Raw genomic sequence first — 22,838 nt, 5'->3', positions numbered from 1 at the left:
TCTGTGGGACAGTTGTATGATCACCGGACCGAGACACATTTCCTACCGCCCAGCAATCCCCCAGGTCTCCCAATACAAATGTTACCTCACATGTGTGGGTGGATCAAGTGTTTGCCACAGAGAAGGGCCAAAAATGTATTGTGGAGGCATCAAGAATGATCAATCACAAAACAAACTGGTTTTTCAAAGGGGTCACCTTTGTTTTTGTTCCCGTTCTCGGCGGTCACGCATGGAAACCTACCAAACCCAGACATTTCTGAAAACTAGACACCCGGGGAGTCCAAGGATGTGTGGCTTGCTTGGATTCCCGAACGTTTTCCTATCCAGAATCCCCTGTAAACCTGAGATGTTGCTAAAAAGATCACAAATTCCTCATATATCTGTGTGGGAAAGTTGTGGGATCATCGGACCAACACACATTTCCTATTTCCCAGCATTTCCCCAGGTCTCGCAATACAAATGTTACTTAACATATGTGGGTGGGCCAAGTGTCCGCCACCGGGAAGAGCCTGAAGCATATTGTGGAGGCATAAAAAATGATCAATCACAAAAGACCTGGTGTTGAAAGAGGGTCACCTGCATTTTTGGTCCTGTGCTCAACAGCCATGTAGAGAAACCTACCAAACCCAGACATTTCTGAAAATAGATACCCAGGGAAGTCCAAGGATGTGTGGCTTGCATGGATCCCCCAATGTTTTCTTGGCAATGTAGCATAGGCACAAATGGCTGGGGGTTTTAAACACAATGTCAATATTCTTTTATTTCAACTGTTAGTTTCTATAGGAAAGCCTTAAAGGATCTCCACAAATGACCACTTGCTGAATATAGAATGCTGTCTTCTTTTACAAAATGTATAGCTTTGCGGGAACCATTATTGGTTTGACACCTATTTCTACCACTAATTGGAAGGTGGCTGAAAGCACACAAAATAGGAAAAATATGCTATGTCCCAGTAAAATGTAAAAAGTATGTAGATCATTTGGTTTTTCTGACAAAAGGCTGCCTGTGCCTGAAAGCTGGGAAGATGGTGATTTTAGCTCCACAGCCCTTCGTTTATACCATTTGAAGGGAAAAACACAGGCGCTGTCTTCTGCAGAACTTTTTTCCAATTTGTCACCAAAAGGAAATAAAATGTAGCTGTATTTTGCCTAATTTCTTGGTCTGTTACAGGGAAATCTAAAACCCTGGGTACCTTTAGAATCCTCAGGATGTTGGAAGAAAGGGATGCAAATTTGGCATGGATACCTTATGTGGACAAAATGTTATAGGGGCCTAAGTGCAAAGTACCTCAAATAGCTAAAAGAAAGGTGTGGCATGGGGGTTAACATAAGTGTTTTAAGTATATCAACCACAGCCGCAGCAGGTAAGAGCGGTAGGCCAGTTGGGGGGGATTTTGAGAGACATGCACGAGGGAAAATTAATTATTTATTTAATGTTCTCTTGTGATCATCCCTTGAAATCCCCCCCAGCTGCACCCACCGCTCTTACCTGCAGCGGCCTCGGCTGCAGTATATATTAAATAATTGTATATATTTTATACTATAATTTATAGTTTCACTTCTATGAGGAGCTAGTCTGTTTTTTTAATTTCATTTAGCAGCATTTTTTTTACCACTACCTTCTATTTTGTTGTAAAGTTCTGTTATTGTTAGTCTATTTTCCAGGATCCAGGTCGCGGTAAGATGCTGCTGTTCATCGGAACAGGTAAGTCCTCAATAGTAGTGTACACACTAGTGTGTAGTTTTGGGTTTCCGTACACTGTTTTACTAATGTATCATTAAGTTATATTACATTGTGCTATATTACTTATTTAATGATGATTAAGAGTAATATATATGTATTGTCGAGAATGTAATGTCTTTTGCTGGTGACTTTTCTTGTTTACTTTGCAGGTTATTGACTAAAAACGAGTCCTATCAATCAATTAATCAATCACTGCATTTCTAAAGCTCGCTACATACCCGTGAGGGTCTCAAGGCGCTGGGGGGGGGGCGCTACCGGTCGAAGAGCCAGGTCTTGAGAAGTCTTCAGAAGACCAGCAGGTCCTGAGTCTGTCGTAGGTTGGTAGGGAGAGTGTTCCAGGTCTTGGCGGCAAGGTAGGAGAAGGATCTGCCGCCGCCGGTAGTTTTTCTGATACGAGGAACTGTGGTGAGGGCGAGGTTGGCTGAGCGGAGGCTTCGGGTGGGGGTGTGGAAGCTGAGTTGGTTGTTGAGGTATGTAGGTCCGGTGTTGTGTAGTGCTTTGTGTGCGTGGATGAGGAGTTTGAAGGTGATCCTCTTGTCGACGGGGAGCCAGTGCAGGCCTCTCAGGTGGGGTGTGATGTGGCTGCGTCGGGGGACGTCGAGGATCAGTCGTGCCGAGGCGTTCTGGATTTGTTGGAGTCGTCTCAGGAGCTTGGTTGTTGTTCCTGAGTAGAGGGCGTTTCCGTAGTCAAGTCTACTGGTGATGAGGGCCTGGGTGACGGTTTTTCTCGTGTTGGGAGGGATCCATTTGAAGATCCTGCAGGGCATGCGGAGGGTGTTGAAGCAGGACGCTGAGACGGCGTTGACTTGCCTGGTCATGGAGAGGGTGGAATCGAGGATGACCCCCAGGTTGCGTGCGTAGTCTGTGGATTCCGGGGCTGTGCCTAGCGATGTGGGCCACCAAGAGTCGTCCCAGGCTGATGGGGTGGGTCCGAGAATGAGGACCTCCATCTTGTCTGAATTCAGCTTCAGTCTGCTGTCCTTCATCCAGTCGGCTATGGCCTTCATTCCTCTGTGAGCATTGAGAGTTACCTTTTTTTTTTATTTGAAAGAAATCACTTGTTTTACAATAAACTAATATTTTTAACTATGATTTCCTTTTTTGGGAGTTTCCAAGAGCATTTTTTTAAACATGATTTTTTTCTCTTTATGGTTCCTAGATAGTTTAATTTGCTTCAAGGGAAGCCTATTGAATACATTTTATTTTTGCATTTTTTTTAGGTGTTTTGGGGAAAATATTTTTCCTGTTTTTGGAGGATTATTATTTTTGACTTTGTAGATATAGAGGTAGATCTGCATCTACAGATTTCTTTTGAGTGGGAAATGTTATATTTTATCGTTTCCGTAAGTAATATGTGATTACTTTTGGAAATGTGTGGTTTATGTGTTGTATTTATTTTATGTGATGGATTTAGTTTATTATTTGGGCTTTTGGGTTGGTGAAGTTTATACTTCTAATGTAAATAATTTATATTTCACTTTATTATCTCAGTCTTATTTAACATTGGGGTTTTATTTCATGTTTAATCTGATGTAATACAATATTATTTTATTAGCTATATAGAAAATGATTTGTGATGTTGTTTTACATTTTGTGATAGTTTTTTGGGACATTTTTAGGTTACTATTTATTTTATAATATGCCTTTGGCTATTGTTTCTAAGTAATCTACTCCATTGTTGATTATGAAGAGTTTGACTTTAAATTGCAGGAAATTGTACATTCTTTTCGATTGTTTGCCAAGTTTAGGAGTAGTTTGGCAAACAGAATCCTCCATTCATACTTTTTGGTAGCTTGAGTGTAGGTTGAGTGTAGGTTGGGTACTGCCTAGTGAGGCTTGGAAGGCATTGTGCCATCCTTCCACTATGTTGTTTGTTTCAGCTTCATGTGCCAAGGTGCTGTCATAGACATTCCAGCATGATATTTGGAATTTGGCTTAGTGTTGGTGACCAGAGCATTGCAGGCTGCTAACCCAAGTGTCTTCAAAATAGTCCATTAGAAGGCTCAGTTTGTCTTCATTGTGATGGTAGAAACAGCTTTCTATTAGTATATTGTAGTGGTTAGCTACCTCTGAGACAGGGACATAGGCTAGTGCTATTATTTTTTTTTAATTTCAAAGTCAATTGGGCTGTTTGTAGCATATTCTACACTTAGGGCCTGATTACTATGTGGGTCGGAAACTAAATCGCCCGATTCCTTGTCGGATTCGGTCCGACCAATTCTCGGTCAGCGGTTCCATCCGACCGATTATGATGCTTCCGAACACCGTTGAGACGGTCTCCCATTAACTTCAATAGTAGCCTGTGTTCCCACCGACAACACAGGCATCTATGTGGAAAGAGGGGGTCTGCGGCAAACCTTGCACCCTGTCACAGACTCCCCATGGTGCCTGCCACACTGTGCATAGTTTTACAGGGGGGGTACCTTGGGTACTCGCTCTATCCCAAACCAGAAGACTCAGAATGAAGTTGGCCTGCTTGGGGCCCCCAAAGTCAATTTCCGACAGCCTTTTGGTATCGGACAGATCGAGTCAGAAAGGCTGTTGGAATCTGACATCGTAATCAGTAGGTCAGAAACGCCATCTGCTGAGCTCTACGAATCGGCTCCGACCAACTCGGATTCTTCACATGCCGGTCAGAACTGATTCAGAATGACTGAACAGTTCCCCTTTCAACCGTGAGCATCGTAATAGATCGGTCGGAAATGTTGTAGACTGAGTCGGGCAAAAGGGTTCCGACACGGTCTACGAGAATCCAACTGTTGGTCGGAGGCTTTCAGACCGACATCGTAATCAGGCCCTCAGTGCAGATCATTGGAGGTGTCTCAATATGCTTTCATTAAAATGATAGAAACAGCCTTGCGTGACTGTGTGGGGGTAAACTTTTAAAAATAGTTTGAATCATGACTTGTTCAAATTCCATGATTATTTTTTGTGGGTAGAAGCTATTTATTTTATTGTTTTATATTTAATGTGGTTTAAGAGGTTGCAGTAAGTGCTGCTTTGTTTATTTGAAATTTTGGCATACATATAGACAATGGATATTTGCCTTTTGATACTCCCCATGTATGGTGTATATTTGGGTTAATTGTTTGAGACACTTTTTGAAGGTCCCATCCATCATCAAGGTTTGAAAATGGCCTAGTTTTTGTAAGTTATTTGCCGTAGAGAACCTTGCACCCTGTCACAGACACCCCATGGTGCCTGCCACACTGTGCATAGTTTTACAGTGGGGGTACCTTGGGTACTCGCTCTATCCCAAACCAGAAGACTCAGGATGAAGTTGGCCTGCTAGGGGCCCCCAAAGTCAATTTCCGACAGCCTTTTGGTATCGGACAGATCGAGTCAGAAAGGCTGTTGGAATCTGACATCGTAATCAGTAGGTCAGAAACGCCGTCTGCTGAGCTCTACGAATCGGCTCCGACCAACTCGGATTCTTCACATGCCGGTCAGAACTGATTCAGAATGACTGAACAGTTCCCCTTTCAACCGTGAGCATCGTAATAGATCGGTCGGAAATGTTGTAGACGGAGTCGGGCAAAAGGGTTCCGACACGGTCTACGAGAATCCAACTGTTGGTCGGAGGCTTTCAGACCGACATCGTAATCAGGCCCTCAGTGCAGATCATTGGAGGTGTCTCAATATGCTTTCATTGAAATGATAGAAACAGCCTTGCGTGACTGTGTGGGGGTAAACTTTTAAAAATGGTTTGAATCATGACTTGTTCAAATTCCATGATTATTTTTTGTGGGTAGAAGCTATTTATTTTATTGTTTTATATTTAATGTGGTTTAAGAGGTTGCAGTAAGTGCTGCTTTGTTTATTTGAAATGTTGGCATACATATAGACAATGGATATTTGCCTTTTGATACTCCCCATGTATGGTGTATATTTGGGTTAATTGTTTGAGACACTTTTTGAAGGTCCCATCCATCATCAAGGTTTGAAAATGGCCTAGTTTTTGTAAGTTATTTGCCGTAGAGAACATTAGGATTATCATTTTTAGGTTGTCATATAAAAGAAAAAGGTTCCTCATTATGGATCATTGTTAAATGTTCAGATATTTATATATTTCTTGGTTTCTTTTTGGGGCAGGAGGAGTATCGCTGGGCGCCTTTTTAGTATGTGCAATTAAACGTTTTAAAGTGGGTATAGGTGATAGTTGGCATGTGATGTGCTTGGGGACTTTAGGCAGTATATCTTTTAGGATTTTAGTTGTGGGGTCCCGGGAGCTAGTGCTTGCCTCTCTTATATCCTACAATACCTCCCAAACTTCTATTTCTGTCACATTTGGGGAGAGGCTGTGTTCTCTTACATTAATTACATCAACTTTTGGAGTAGCCCATCCATAGTATGCATTAGAATAATATTTGGTACATTTCCAATTCACATTTTCTGTTGATCCACTTTCTTAGTAGTGAGTGTGAGCCATGCAAATTAGTAATTGCTCTTCTTTCTGGAATGTTATATATTTGGCTCTCTCTATCATTTTATCCGAAAGAAGTGTAATAACAAGAAAATCACCTTCCGCCTCCTCACCCACGCACACAAAGCCCTGCACAACCAAGGCCCGAGTTACCTCAACAGCCGCCTCAACTTCTACGCTCCCACACGCCACCTTCGATCGACCAGCCACGCCCTCGCCGCCGTCCCCCGCATCCGAAGAGCCACAACAGGAGGAAGATCCTTCTCCCACCTGGCCGCCAAGACTTGGAACTCCCTCCCGACCCACCTCCGCCTGACCCAAGACCACCTCGCCTTCAGGAAGCAGCTCAAGACCTGGCTGTTCGAGCAGTAGCGGACCCCCCCTCCCCAAGCGCCTTGAGACCCTCCAGGTGAGTAGTGCGCTATACAAATGCTATGATTGATTGATTGATTAATATAAATAAATACAATTTTCTAAAGTTTGTACGTTTGTTATTTACATAGAAAATTATGCTAATACTTCTATTGTTTATACTTACATGCCTGTTCTTTTTAGATGTTTACACTGTTTTGCAGCTTTTCCGTTGGGGGTGTTGTAATGTGGAGCAAGTGATTTCTTTTTTGTTGTAAGAAAAAAAAGTGTGTCAGTTTCATGTTAAATGTTTATTTATTAATAGTTTTTAGAGGTTGGGGTTGGTTTATTTTGACTTACTATTGGGGTGAGTTTACATTTTTAAATATCTTAAGTATACTTACCTTGTTATATCTTTTTGCTGGTTTGGGATTGTTTTTTTCAAGCAGCTTATCACTTTTCAAAGTCGTAGTGATTTCTTTTCGGAAGTACGTGTAAAGAGAAGTTGGAGATTGTTTAGTTAATTATTTGCTGTTTTACATTTTTAAGTCTATTTACAAGTATGGTTTAGTTTAATTATAAGTGTTACTTACTTGATTGGGTGGTTGGGATGTAGACATTTCCTGTTTAAAGGTCAGTTCAAGGAATGAGTTTCCTCATTTTGAAGCACTTCTCGTTTTTGAAGTATTTAGTTGATAAAATGAGTGTGCCTTTTATATTGTTGATTTAATTACTGGTTAGTTTAGGTTAAGTTAGAAGTTTTTTATCAGTTATATCCTTCTATGGTAAACACTAATTTCAGTTGTATTTATAATGTTTGATATATAGTTTGATAGTTTTGAATATATATATATATATATGTATAAATATTTAGATTGCTGTATAAATGTTTGTAATTATTGTAAATATGTTTTGTTACACTGTATGAGCTCAGATATCTTATTGAGGTGAACTGAAAATATTTTGGTTAATAAATGTATTTTTAATTTCAACAAGTGTATACAATGTTTAATTATGTTAACTGTTTTAAGTAAAAAGTGTTTTTTATTATTTATTAATGATAATGTACTAATTTTGGCAACATTAGTGTAGTCAATATTGTGTGAATTGGTATTTTTTACATATTAAATGTTCAGTTATAGGTGACAGTATTTTCGTTTCTGATAATTGTGTTTTCCCTATCCGTAAAAAGCAATATTTTTAACAGCGATATTTTGTTATCGATATTTGTGGTTATATTAGTTAAGTATAGGAAGGTGATATTTTTGTTAATGTTCATTTTTTTCTGCTATTTTTTGTGTTTTGATATTATATGCAACAATAATATGCCCACAACCTGTGAAAAATAAATGATTTAAATCCTTTTTGGGTCGAGCCTGGGCAGCACAGGTGCTGTCTCTAGACATACTGTATTCAGTTAGGGGGCATACAGCTCACTTCCAGCTTCTGATTGACTTTTGTCAGTGTTCTTCATCAAATGTTGCTTTTAATTGGATAATGGTTCCTGCTTGTCCCACCTCTTTTCTCTCAATTACTGTCTCCCATGGATAGCCCCCAGGACTTGTCCTATTCCACTTGTTTCTATTTGGGGCAATACTTATTTTTTTGCCTTGACTCGTAATGCAATCATCTACTTAATTTCCTGCTCTCTCCTCGCTGATCTCTTGTTTTTATTATTTGAAGCTTTTGAGACAGCTAACGCTGTTTACCGTTTATTTTGCAAACTTGTTTGTTATGTTATGTTATATGCTCTTTTATAGCGCACGACTCACCCTGGGGCATCTCGGCGCCGCCTAGAAAAACCCAATAGCGGAGAGTCATGTCAGCGGCTATTTTAAAAACAGGAAGGCTTTTAGTTGTTTCCTAAAGGTGCAGTATGTTGGAGTTTTCCGCAGGGCCATGGGCAGTCCATTCCAGTACTTTGGAGCAAGATACGAAAAGGCTTTACCCCCAGTGCGGCTCAAGCGTCTACTAGGGACCTGTAGAAGTCCTAATGAACAAGATCTCAGATTTCTACCTGGAACGTGTTTTACTAGTTTCTTTCGTAGATAGTAAAGGCCTCTACCATTTAGAGCATTATAAGTAAGGCAGCATATTTAAAAAAAGGATCTCATCCTTACTGGCAGCCAATGCAGTTCTTTCAGCAAGGGTTCAGAGGGGGAGCCAGCTGGCATTTTTAAAATAATTCTGGCAGCTGTATTCTGAATCACCTGTAATTTATTTAGCAGCGTCTCACCCACTTCTGCCAGCAGGGCATTGCCATAGTCTAATCGACTAATCACCATTGCTTGAACCAAGGTTCGGCGGTGATTAGTAGGCATGTATGGGAGGATTTTACGAAGTAGTCGTAGGCTATAATAGCAAGAGCTCGTCGTGGCTGCTATATAATCCTTCATCGTTAGCGATTGGTCCAATTTTAATCCAAGATTTCTGACACTTTGTTTGGGAACAGGGGCTGCACCCAACTGTGAAGGCCACCATTCGTTTGACCAGACCCTCGAAGCTTTCCCCAGTAGCATACCTTCCGTTTTTCCAGGATTCAGCTGGAGACAGTTATCAGTTATCAAGTTGGAAATTGCCAATATGCCCATGGAGAAACGTACTTTGTCAGCTTCTGGAATAGGACCGACGGTGAACATAAACTGGGTGTCATCAGCATAGGAAATCATTTCGAAGCCCAGATGTTCTACTACTTTTGCCAGAGGAGCCATATATATGTTAAAAAGGGTTGGGCTCAAGCAGGAGCCCTGTGGTACGCCTTTGTCTAGAGGCATTTTTCCTGATTGATAGGGACCCAGGATGACGGTTTGAGTTCTGTCGGACATAAAGTGCTGTAGCCATTTCAGGGCTACTCCTTGAATGCCACAGGAGACTAGCCTCACCGTGAGCTTTATGTGTGAGATGGTGTCGAAGGCCGCTGAGAGGTCTAGTAGGATCCATATGGCTGATCCACCTGCGTATGTTGTCAGCCTGCCAGGAGCCAAGAGCCACAGAGCCGAAAGCCACAATGTCTACGCTTGTTCCATTTGCTTTGGTTCTGTTCAAAACCATCAGCAGTACGGATCGGAATTTGTAATTTTGTTTCCGGTTTTCGAGGACTGTTGCCGAATATGCGCAATGCATGCTGCTTCCTTGCCGCAGCAGTTGCTTGATTTTCATTTTCAGTGATATCCAGGGCAGTAGTCTGTGTGCATAATGTATTTACACCAGGTTACCATTAAACAAGGTGACAACTACGCCTTCTGGGTTGATTATAACTTTGAGGTCACCCTCAGCATCTACCTGGACGGTTTTAGGGAGCGGTGGTCACAGCTGCAAAAATTGTTCCCAGATATAAATTCCTGAGTGGCTGCAGCTGCATGCTTACATTTAGGCTTTACAATTGCAGAGGAAGAGCTCATGATTCCACCGCTGAACTGCGTCATGGTGCTTGGAATTGTCAGGCACAGCCTTCTGGATGTGTCGCACCAGTGTGTAGGTGGCACACATAAAGTAGTAGTAAAATGTTGCCTCAGCTAAGCTGCATTTACCATTGCTTTTCTCATAGTATCCTATCTGATGTCCTCAGTGTTATTCTGTACAGGTCCATAAATTAAAAAAACCCTTGTATGTATATGCGGAATCGTTCAACCTGAAGAGGTTTCCGATCCACCACCCCCCCCCCCACCCCACAATCCGTGCACCAATAAAACCTATAATTTTCTGCATCTCTGACATAGCCATAACCCTGAAATGTGTGCGTTGTCTGAATTGCTTACATTGCGCAGACGCATTGAGGCGGCTGCTGTGTGATTTCTGCTGAGGAACATATTTTTCATGTTTCTTTCTCCCTGAAACTGGTGTTGCATGAGCATTCCCACGCTTACTGCCACTGAAATCCTCGTCTAGTGTGTTTTAAGTTTAGAAGTGCAGCGTGTGATTTACCACCACAGCAAAAATCATATAACTGTAATATTTTTCTACAATCCAGAGTGATAGTTGCCAATGTAAACATGAGCAGTAGATCCTGTATTTGTGACTTGTGTTCCAGATGGGTTCCAGGTTTGTGCGCACGTAATACTTTTTACAGATGAGAGTTCCATTTACGTGCAGAAAATATTTTGTTAATGTACCATTTTAGACTAAAGATCATGTAGTGACAGTGCAGGGCAGGAATAGGGCAAGATCTTAGATGGATGTTCACCTAGAGCAGCGTCTCCAGTTACAAATGTTTCCCTCAGCCACAGTTAAAAATGTATCTTGTTATCCTGTCTGTAAAAGACACAGCAACACAACTGCCTGGACAGCCCCAAAGGTGGAACTTCCGCCATAACACGGCACCCTCAACTATTGAGAGGCTGATGGGGGGGTTAGGGGATGGCACATAGAGAAATGTGAAGTGTAACAGGTGTGGGCCTCTGAAACATCAGCTGGCCTAGTGGGTGCAAGTGTTGCTTGCCTAACATGGAACTGACTAACTGTTACCAGCTCTTCTGGTCTTTTAGGTCACTGGGTTGTTGTAGAAGCTCACTTACCTATCGGCAAGCCCATCTAGTTCTTAGGAACAGTGGCGGGGTCTTTTACACTACTGTTACTGAAGGATGGTGAATGTAAAATATAAAGTAGCAAGCAGCCTACAAAACCATACCGCTTCGAAGACACACTTGCATTAATGACATCATTATAGATTTAGGTATATTAAATAATGTTCTATTATATACTAAGCACGTACGTTTTAACTGCTTTACAGCTACCCGCACACCACACAGTTGAATTGAGTCTTTGACAATGAAAAACAAAAGTACAAGGGTTCCTTCTCTTACACTACTGCCCTCCCGAATCTTTCACAGTAATAGCCTCATTCTGAGTTTGAAATTGGATGCCAAGGTGTTCCACGTAAAGTGTTGTCCGTTCTTGGTTGTTTGCATGCATAACGCCCTCCTGGTAATACCTGATGCACCTACTGCTTGTATAACACTACGTTAAAGGGAATACCATACAATAAAAACAGACACAAAGACCATTTCAGCACCTTACTCCATATTGCATGAGGGAAACAAAAGTCAGAATAGAGAGCAAAAATCGACCCAATTCCCAATTATGTCACGGGACACAAAATGAGGCTGTCATTGTTGTAAACTGTACGCTCAAAAATAATTTCTTGTCCTGAAGATGACCGCCCAGTTTCCATGCGGTTGAAACGCCGTCAACGCTTTTTGTGGCCGTAATTCATAAAGGACACATCATTTTATCTGTGTTGTTCCTTTTTGTATTGACTATGTTTGTCTGTTAGCCACTGGTTTGGCATGTGAATTGTATGTTTCTGTTTTGCCAACTCTCTTTTGAGCGCTGTTGTTTTTTTTATTTTATTTTTTCTTTTTGGATCTTTTTTAAAGAAAAATATTTATATAATAAATTATAATTGTTTTGAATATTTGTCAATGTGTATATATAGGCTTCTTCTTCTTTTTCCTTATTCAGCTTTAGATCCTAATGTTTAGTGTCTAATTGTTAATTGTGATCCTTTCACCTGAACCTTTTGTTAGGTGTAACAATTTATTGTCCCTGGTTCAGGGTAGTTGGACAGCCCCTGTAGTCTGTCAATGGTCATTGTTGTAAAGGCGCCGTACAACATCCACAGACAACAAACATTGAAGATGGTTTGATTTTGATACGAAGTGCTCATGTAAAGCAGTAGGGGCCCCACAGGTACACGTCAAAGGTTTATTACATCCGGGTGTAGCTGCAGATGGTATGGGGTCAACTGCTGCTGAAACATTACAGCTAATGTTTTCAAAACTGCTGTATTGCAATGACTTGGCTGAATGGAGGAGAAAAAGAGCAACTGGTAACCTGAGTTAAGCAGCTAAACAACCAATTGCTAGTGTCAGCTTTACTTTATACGAGTGCAGCAAACATGTTCTAAGTGTAAAACAAGAGTACAATTCCAGAAAGGGAGAAAGAAGCATGAGCTGCCGTGTCTCTAAATCCTCCCATCACTTAGGTAAGGCGATATATTTACACAGGCAATTTCCATCACAAATTGACTTATCTATAATTTTGCTTTCCGTTCTTGGCTGCCGTTTTTAATTGGTTTTTGATTGAGGCTTCTCAACTAGCTGCTCTCTTAATGTGGCCAGTGTCTCTATATATATCTTATGACTACTTTCTAAACGTGTTGTGCATTTGCTTCTGCATATTGTCTCATGTCTCCATAGATGACCGTACTTACTGCATTCTTGCTGCTTTCTCTATAAACCTAGGCTCTCTGTCTGGATCCCAGCGGAGTTCCTTTGGTGTTCCGACAACCACACTCGAAATACGGCGGGTGGACCCTCCTACTTGGAATAGGCATCTATATCTTGGGGTGTGCATGTTCTCTGGCTGCATTGTACCTACCATGACTGGTCTCTGCACTGGTGGGTCTGCACCTCCAATTGCTACTCTTCTGAGGGCAAGGCCTGTGCCTCGTAGGGCAATATTCTACCTCCAATAGTTGGCCTCTATAGCTTTGGGGTCTGCACCTCTGACTGCTTTCTCCCTTGTGGCTGTGCTCTCTAAAGGCTAGGACTGCTTTATACCTCCTATGGTTGCTCCCAGCAGTGCGTGGTATCTACCTCACATGACTGTTCAGTAGTGTGGGGTTTCCACCTGTTAAAACTGTGCCAAATGACTCATATGACTCCGTTCTACCTTCTGTGGCTGCTCTCTGTAGCAAGGAAGTCTGCTTCTACTAACTGCATTCTGCCTCGTCTCACTGTTGACTGTAGTATGGGGTCTGCTCTTTCAGTGACTGCTCTCTGAGGGTCTGGGTCTTTGCCTCATACGACTGTATTTACCTCCTATGGCTGGCTTTTATAGCACAGGTTTTGCACATCTTTTGACTGCTTTCTATCTCGTTTGGCTGCTTCTATAGTAGGGGTCTGTATCGCCAATGGTAGTTCTGTCTTGCCGTATTGGGGGAAGCAGTAATGTTGTATGTCTACCAGGATGTCAACATTCAAAAGCTGCAGCTTGTGAGATGTTGCAACATTTTTCAACTGTTCTCCTGAAGCAATCATAGCTTCCCCTGATTCTGCCAGTCATGATGAAAAGTGGCTTCTATCTTGGAATAGTAATAATCTCTCATTGGTTGAGGAGCTGCAATAAAAGTATAAAATGCAAGCTTGTGTTTCTACAAGCTTCATTTTTTTGGGTTCCTCGTGCTTTTGTGGCATTTGAAGGGCACCGGAACCCTTAGATGTAACTAATTTTTTATTGTCTTTAAAAGTTTAATGACTATTACATGTTTGTAAAAATAATTAATTAGAATAAATAAAATGTGCAGGTTTGCTAGTGCTAACTCTTCAATCCCTGATGGCCAGCACCCAGGATAATGTGATGTATGGCTAAACATTTATAAGGTCAAAAAGGCGAGACATATTGCCTATGTCAATGCTTGTTAATATATGCAATTATATCTGAGAACCAGGCACATTCAGAAAGAGAAGCTGCAGAAAAGATTTAGGGAAACTGATATAAAAATATTAACGACCACATTTAAGGTTATTTACCATGGTTTTCAAACACTCTCAAAATGAGTATTCACAATTTTGACAATTACTTCTTCTGCCCTCAAGTTCAGAAAGAAGATCTAGGTTTTTGTCAGCAAAGGACAGGCTCAGATGTGACCCATAACACAATTAATTTGGGCATTAAAAAACTCTGAAAGCAAATTAAGTGTTCAGGCAGCTTATCAATGTATGTGCTGTGTTTGATCCCTTAAAATTGGACCACAAGAGAGATAACGATCGCTTAAAAATAAGCATTTTCCATAAAAGAGATAGAGCACCTGATTTTCCATGGCAGAAGACCCACATCTTATGTGGTTTCTTTGTAGAGTAATCTCCTAGCCAATTTTACCATTTCATTCCGATGGTCATCAAAAACACACGGCCTTAGGCTGGTATGAGAAAATATAGAACACTTTGCTTTTTCATGCCTGGAAATTTCCATTTGAATTCCACTATTGGAAAAAAAGCAATCCCGCATTCATAAGCACATCTGCATGCACCAGCCCACAAGGATAATCACTCCTCTTTCATTCTATTATTCTGCATGCAGCTTGTAAACATTTGTAGAATGGTCTTGCTTGCAAATTACTCACAGGGCGTTACATTCCTTTCCTCCTATCATACACTGCTGGGGAAGGTTTCTAATCTATTACAACAAGCTGATGTGTAAGGACTAGCAGTTACACCTTCATGCTCACTGTTCAATAAATAATAACATTTTGTGGTATTATATTGTACCTTTCTCCGAGGAAATCGTTTAAAAGTATTCCACAGCCAAAATAGAAATGACAAATATGTGATGAGAACCTTGTGTCTTGCACACATCCTGGTTTGTATCTGAAATCCAGCAATTACTGCAGACACAATTGCCACACCATCTTCCATTAATCAAACGCAGCAGGAATTAAACATGTTTAAAACAATTGGATATTGCCAACTGATGGACTTTAAGACTATTTCTGGACTAATTCCTTCATTTTTCAGATCATTATTGTCGAATATACTTGTTGGACAACAACACTTACATTAGCTGGTTGTGCAATTCTCATTTTTCTCCTAGTAAAGAAATAAAACCAGCATGAATGCCAACGTGAATGGAAGTGGCATCTACTAGACTAAATAACAATGTTGTGAAACTATGGCATTCTACTTTGGAGGAGAGTTACTGAATCATATGAGTGAAAATTAGATTGTCATGTGAGAGATTTCAAGCTCTTTAAGTGAGATCTTCTTTCTGGTGCACAAACTATTTTGTAACAATTTACTAGTATGCTCTATTGGAGCGACCACTGATAGTATCACTCAACATGACAGGAGTGATACAACTAATGTGATTGCATTAATCATACTGTACTGGAATGCAGTTAATAGTCATAAAGTATGCAGCATATGACGACTCATCAATGCAGTCATGGATACCCAATCAACACAGATTTAGACGACATGGGTATACCCAACCAACACAGATTTAGATAATGTTTGAAGAAAACCCACATGTTCTGTTTAAAATATGGATGCAGTCATTCTATGCAAGTTTAATCTTGAGCAATACATTGTCACATTCAGCCAGTAACACTAGTTTTATGAACATAAAATCACTCTACAGTCAAGGTAACTATCTTCATGTGTGCAGCTACAATAATGCTGATCTTCATTAATTTTTAGCACCTATTCCACAAACTATAAACTTTATTATTTTCAGGACGGACAGGTGTTTACTCTCTAGACCCCTCTTGCTGACCTCAGGTTTGACTTCTATGTCAAGTATTTTGCAATGCAGACAACTGCCTTCAGGATTCCCCATTCTGTTTCCACCCCCATCTGTTCTGAAGGCACATCAGGAAGCATTCAGGCTATGGCAACTCATCCTATCCTAGTTAATGTAAATGTGTGGCTAGATCCTCCTCAGACCAAACTTACCACCTTTCCAATGTCACATGGAAAAGTTGGCAGAGTTATGTAAAGCATTGCTTTAAAAATGGAAAATTATGCATTTCAAATGTTAGCTAGACACAGTATTCTACTTACTCTTCTTTCTTGAGAAGCTCATCTTCAGACTTAGACAGGCGCTGCCTCAATCCAGCAATCAGTTCAACAGCAACATCCACCTGTCTGTTCAAAGCTCTCTCTCGCTGCTGAATTTCTTGTTTTCTCTGAGATAGCTGCAGGAATGAAGACTGGATATCAAGTAGCTCAGCAGTCTTTCTTGAAAGCTCCTTGGATAGGTTGTTCATTCTTTTTTCATTTGCCTTATCGGCAGACTCTACCATTTGATTTATATTTTCTGTTGTTTCACGGTTATATGATGTTCTGATATCATTATTTGGACCCAGAGACATGGAACTTTGACTGATTGTTGATGCTCCAGATTGTTTGTTTATCATGTACTGTGCATGATTTTTAGTTGATATATCACGAAACCTCTTGTTTTTTATATTTTCAGGTGAAATATCAGAAAACTGTACAGATGAATATTTTTTAACAGTGTTGATGTTTCCAATATTTTCCCAAATCAAATACTCTGAGCATGGCACCTTATCATTTGTATTGAGGGAAGAAAAAAGACCATCTTTTCCCGAAATATTTCTGTTTCTAAATCTGTGATTATAGTCCAGGTGAGCTGATAAAGAAGACAGGTTTCTGAACCTGGTCTGATCACCACACTGTGGGCAACGGAACGGTTTACATACATTGGCATTTTCAGACATCTCCTGCCATGCAGATTTTTTCCCTTCTAATGATTTCTGTTGCATTTCACAATTTCCCAACACCTAAGAGAAATAATGATATTCAAATGTAATTAGAGTGAAACAAACTGAATACAGATCTTATTTATTGATAAAAACCATAGCTCAGCATGATTTATATTTTTATGAAAGGCACTCCTTGGATACATCTACCTTAGTTATCCATGTATTTCTATTGTGTACACATAACGGTCAAGTTAATATTTCAATTGAATCACTGTATGAAGTATATATTTGTGAACTACAAACTCAGAATCCTAATATCAGCCATGGTGGAATCATGCTCCAATACATATTGCTTAAAGGTACCTTTAAAGCAGTGGAAAGAGCTCAATATGAAAAGCAACAGTAATGGTTCTTTCGATACAACTCATCCAATTTTCAAAAATAACATTTAAAGATATTGTCTTGATAATTTCTGACCAACCACTGTTCAATAAATACACCAATCATTACTTTTTTTAACGATAGGGAATGTGCAGCAAGACTCAAGAGATAATATGCACAATCTAAATGTCATGATAGCCAGAAAGACTGACAATCAGCAGACAGATGGATAGACAGACAAATAGATTTACAAACAGGCAGATCCTGTATTTGTAAAGCGCAAACTACTCACCCTTACGGGTCTCAAGACGCTGGGGACAGTTGAGGAAATTAAGTGCACCACACCTCTCCACAGATGGATAGTTAGGTAGCTAGATTCACCCCCCTCATGTTTATGATGTCAACTGCATCTTTACAAGATGATATGGAGTTGATCTTATATTAAAAATTCTCATGGAATACTTTTGAACTCCCTTCAACCATATGCAATATTTAAAACACTAGGGGGCCGATTCCGATCTCGGTCGGAAAGGCACCGAATCGGGTACGGCATTAGCGGATCAGATTCGGAGGCTGAATTTCTGTCCGGTTCGTACACGGGACCAGACGTCGAAGTACGATGCGAACAAGAGCGAAATCTCCATCCGAATCGTTTCTGGGTCCAAACCGCTCTGTACGTCTCGTCCGTAAGCTAACCGTGGGGCGCAATGGAGATGTTGCCCGACCGAGCTAGTACGATGCTCGATTCAGACAGCCTGATCGAGTCGGAGCTTCCGGCTCGCAATAGCTCCCGGTTTTGGACTTTGGGGGTCTGCATCGGACCCCCTGTCACCCGCAGCCTTACAACTCGGACACAGGTGGAGACCCATGGGTCTCCCCAACACAGGCATGTATGGTGCGGATGGCACAGAAGCGTACCCACTGTAGGGGGTGCACTTGTCCGCAACGTACCCATTCAGTCAATGGGAGCCCATGTACGCGTCAAACGACCGGCTCCCATTGACTTCTACGGGAGTCTGACCGAATCGAGTCCGACAGCATACGGCCGCATCGTATTCGCTCGGTCGGACTGCAGGGGTCCGGATCGGTCGGAAAACATCCCGGATCCGGCACGGTCTGAGTGCTTTCCGACCCAGATCGGAATCAACTCCTCGTTGTGAATCTGTACTTATGCACTATTAAAAGAGTATACAGAGCATCTGAATTCTTTATCTGTAACTGTCCCTTTCTATAATCACTTAGCTTTTGAGTTGAGAGAGTTTATACCAACCAAAAGAAGAATAACGCCATCTTTGCCAACAGCTTTTTCAAGCATGTTGACAAGCATACTCCATTCCAAATGGTTCTATACCCCCAACAATAATAGTTGAACCTTAAACTAGCTGCAACAAACCAACATGTTCTTTTATAAAGTAGTTAGCTGGAATAATCCCAATTTGATGTGTTTGGTCACCTCCATCACTACATAGATAGAAAGAATACCCAGTTCAAAGACAAACTAATTACAAGAGCTCAAAGCATTTGTCTCAGAGACTTAAGACCCCAACTAACAATTATGGGTACCCTACAAATGCCAAACAGCTTCTACTACCAGTCACATCTCTATAGCATATTTCACTCCATAACTTGAAAGTCCTATCCTTTTCATAATGAGCAACTGAAAACATTGTAATAATCAAAAAGTGTCTACAATTGACTTTCCAGAACTTCCAATGTTTCCCTGGAAGAGGAAGCTCAACAACAAGTTAAAGTATAGTACTTGCTTCCAATGAAAGTATCCACACAGTGATGAACTTAATCATAACTATAATAAAATTAATTATACAGGTGGCTCGCTTGCAAGGCATACCTATTTAATGAGTACATATGATCAACGGCACAAAGTAAAAATGTGTTAAGACGTGCTTTGTGCTCAAGGGTGGTGATTCAAACATGAGAATTGTTTTATCATTCACAAAATAGAGTATACAAAAAAATGTGAGTGATGAATAAACACTAGAGTGTCATCTACAATGATGGCTACTGTGCAAAAATACAAATTTCTGAGCTACCTCAAACCTTAGTAGAATGCAGCAATAATCCAGTTGCATATTCAGGTGAAGAATAAGACGTTCATTCTGTTTAAGAAACATCTGTTTGGGAAAAGGAACAACAAAGGACATCTGGAATAAAAAAATATTCCTTATTAGAGGAAGGTAACAAGGTCATGTTTGACTTATTGAACATCTGGGTTATAATTGCTGTCTTAGACAAGCATATCATTTAAAATATATCCAGGTTTGTTGGTGTTTCTTGTGCTAACCTGGATTTAAATAATTCTTTTCTGACTGACCCTCTTTCCTAAGTAACATTCAGGAGAGTTCCCACTGTCTCTGATCTAGAAACATGTCAGTCACTAAAATGAGAAATGTCCAGGTTCCTACTCAACAACAAAATAAAGCTTTTACATGGGCTGTTTTATCAACTGTGTGTGGAAGTCCACTTCAATGCTATTGACGTTCAGTTTTTCGCTAGGTTTGTTGGACGGTCAATTACATTTCCAATGTTGCTGAGTTGCCACTCTGACTCCGGTCAAACCAAGCTTAAACCGACAGGCATTTAGTAGAGACTGTAGCATCTGCAATTAGATTTTACCTCCTATCTCATTCTAATGTGGGAATGTGCAAGTGGGTGCAGACAGGATTAGAATTACACTATTATGTGACGAAATGAACAGAGGTGTGTTCAAAAGACCTCTTCTTTCATGCATGTGTCAATCAACTTCTTCCTCTCTAATGCCATGCCTACAGTGCTACACATAAGTAGTTGATGGGTATTGTGACATGAGAGTGGGAAGACCTGAATTTGCTAGATGTAACATGAAAATGGCATTAGTGGTCTCATCAGCATGTTAGCAGAAAAGTGATGTGAGTTACATAAACTGTGTAGAGTTTTTTTTATACGATTGTTGGCATCAGACGTACGTACGTTTAGTAACAAAATCTATCATATGGTAATGAAAGATTTTTTGCTTGTTGAAAGATATGACTTGAGGTTGAAAGGCTGAAATGTGATGAGTGGGACTCCTGAACATAGGTTTTTGAAGGCTAAGGAGGTTTGGGATATACATTGATTGGAAGGTGACCGCTAAATACAAGTATAGATTTTATAAATGGGATGGCTCTAATCATCTCACGCTGATAGGTTATGGCAGTCTCCAATTCTAAGATTAATTTAAAAAAATTGCACCTAAACATCCACATCCTCTTCAAGATAAAATTGCATTCTCATTGGAGTGTCTGTTCTACATACTGGCAACAGCCACTTAATCTGTGAACAGTGTGGGAGTCCAAGCTCCTAGCTCGTGTAAATTTTTTCAAGACTGCTTTTCAGTAGTATTTTTGAACTTTTAGAAATTAAATAAGCTTCTGTGTCAAAAAAGATTAACTGTTAATTTTATCACATGGATGTTAAATTAAGCAATACAATTATGTCTCCATATATATGGGAGGCACTTTGTAAAATTGTGAGGGGAACTCAATAAGGCCCCTGTACCCGGGTCCATGTTGAGCCTTGTATAATCTTTAATATTTCTCTCTTTGCAAACTTTAATCTGTGTTCTAATCAAATAGATTTTAATTCAGATTTCTCACCAGATGCATATTAGCAGGAAATTACTAGTATTTGATTGTTTCAGTATTGATCGTTTGTTAATCGCTTTCCATTTAAAGTGAATCATCTGATTCCAAAATACCCCCAAAGCTGGGGCAATATTCCAATTTTTAAAGATTCATATGTGCACTCCCAATAGATAACATTTTGGTCTAATACATACCCTACATACATTATTATTGCCATAGGTTTCCTCCAAGTTCCTCACTTCCTCAACAGCAGTAATTTGGGATGGCTATTTCAGTTAGTATAGAGAACCAACACAGAAAGATTCTCTACTTTTGTCTTAAATCATTAAATCAATCAATCAATCATTTGTAGGGCGCACTACTTGAAGAAAAAATTGTCATTTACTACAATGTGTTGCTCTTTCATTTTTTCGCTCCTCTGTGGATATGTCTCCCATCTTCTATATCTGATGATTATCTGTGCTGTACCTACTGTAAAGCGCTCCGATACCCTGGGGTCTGGCTAGCGCTATAGAAAACTTCTTAAATAAACTACTTGCCTGTGAGGGTCTCAAGGCACTGGAGGGGGGGAGGGGTGCTGCTACTGTTCGAACAGTTGTTTCAAAGCAACAAGGAAACCTACTAGGTAATCAAGGACCAGGCGTAACAGTTATCACAGGCAACAAAGGTCCTTAATTTAGCAAGATACAAATGGGGCAATGAATGAATTATAGACAACAATGTGTGCTATAAGAAAAATTGTCCAGCCGAACAATGATTTAATCAATGTTAATAATTCGACAAAATAAGGTGAACAATTATCCAGTGGGATACAATCCTGTATCCAGTACATATAACACAAGGAGGACAAACCAAGAAAAATACATAAAGGGGTAATTGGCAGGCAATTCTAAAATAGGGGGACGCTGGTAATGAGTTAAGAGTTTAACCAAGCTGACCACGTGTAGTAAACACAGTTGGGTAACACAATGGGAAACTAGCGTGAAACTACATAAACTGTCAACGGCGTTTCGATCCTGTGTAAAATAAAGGATCATCATCAGGACTAAAAATGCATTGCCTGAATGTTAACCTTGGCCCTTCCAATTGCTAGGGCCAGGAAGGAAACCGGGACAGACAACAAGTGAGGTGTTGTCCAGGTGGATTGCAGGGCTCCTGGATTCCCTGAAGGATGGTGTAATAGTCGGAGCGCCGCGGGTTTGCGGGGCGCCAACGCGTTATTGCCGCGCGATTACGGAGGGGCTCCAGGGCCTCTAGAGGAGTGAGTGAGTCCTTGCCTCATCGGTTCCAGGGGGCGGAAAGGATTGGTGCCAGGACCTATTGATCAGGGTCCCGACGTCCAATTTGCCCAGGGTCGGGATTGTAGCGCGGCCAGTGTGGATTCTGTCTGGCAGCGGTGACGGGGAAGGAATCCTTGGTGATCCAGAATGGTAAACCTACGAACGCGACCAGGCGCAATGGCTTGTGTCTGCTACTGTTCGAACAGCCAGGTCTTGAGGAGTCTCCTGAAGGCCAGCAGGTTTTGGGTCTGTCGTAGGCAGATGGGGAGGGTGTTCCAGGTTTTTGCGGAGAGGTGGGAGAATGATCTGCCACTGGTGGTTGCTCAACGGATGCGGGGGACAGTGGTGAGGGCGAGGTCAGCGGAGCAAAGCTGGCGGCACGGGGTGTAGAAGGTGAGTCGTTCGTTGAGGTACGCTGGTCCGGTGTGGTGGAGTGCTTTGTGAGCATGGGTGAGGAGCTTGAAGGTGATCCTCTTGTTGAAGGGGAGCCAGTGCAGCTCTTTCAGGTGGGCTGTGATGTGGCTGTGGTGGGGGATGATGAGGATGAGGCGTGCAGTGGTGTTCTGTATGTGTTTTGGTTGTTTCTGGAGTTTGGCTGAGGTTCCTGCATAGAGAGTGTTGCCGTAGTCCAGTTTGCTGCTGACGAGGGCCTGTGTGACGTCCTTCTAGTTTCGGTGGGGATCCATCTGTAGATCTTGCGGAGCATGCAGCGTGTGTTGAAGCAGGAGGAGGACACGACGTTTACTTGCTGGGCCATTGACTATGCGGAGTCCTGGATGACTCCCAGTTTGCGTGTGTGGTCGGTGGGCGTTGGT

At 41.1% G+C, this 22,838-nt stretch overlaps 1 protein-coding gene across 3 annotated transcripts in view; it reads right to left on the bottom strand.

Annotated features, from left to right (window-relative positions):
• The window catches only part of ZNF365 (zinc finger protein 365), a 293,917-nt gene that overhangs the window by 241,319 nt on the left and 29,760 nt on the right, over positions 1–22,838 (bottom strand). For 2 of the 3 annotated variants that reach the window (XM_078640964.1, XM_078640966.1), the window contains exons 1-2: positions 19,175–19,267; positions 16,078–16,820 (exon numbers count right to left, since the gene is read on the bottom strand). In XM_078640964.1, the coding sequence (XP_078497090.1) occupies positions 16,078–16,820; positions 19,175–19,255 (824 nt within the window). In that variant the 5' untranslated portion in view covers positions 19,256–19,267. Of the gene's footprint in view, positions 1–16,077; positions 16,821–19,174; positions 19,268–22,838 lie in introns of those variants that run through there. The other variant, XM_078640965.1, reaches the window with a different exon arrangement.

This window comes from Lissotriton helveticus, chromosome 5_1, assembly GCF_964261635.1.
Source record: "Lissotriton helveticus chromosome 5_1, aLisHel1.1, whole genome shotgun sequence".
In the NCBI taxonomy this organism is placed as follows: domain Eukaryota; kingdom Metazoa; phylum Chordata; class Amphibia; order Caudata; family Salamandridae; genus Lissotriton; species Lissotriton helveticus.
This window is presented reverse-complemented; position numbering and strand designations above follow the sequence as displayed.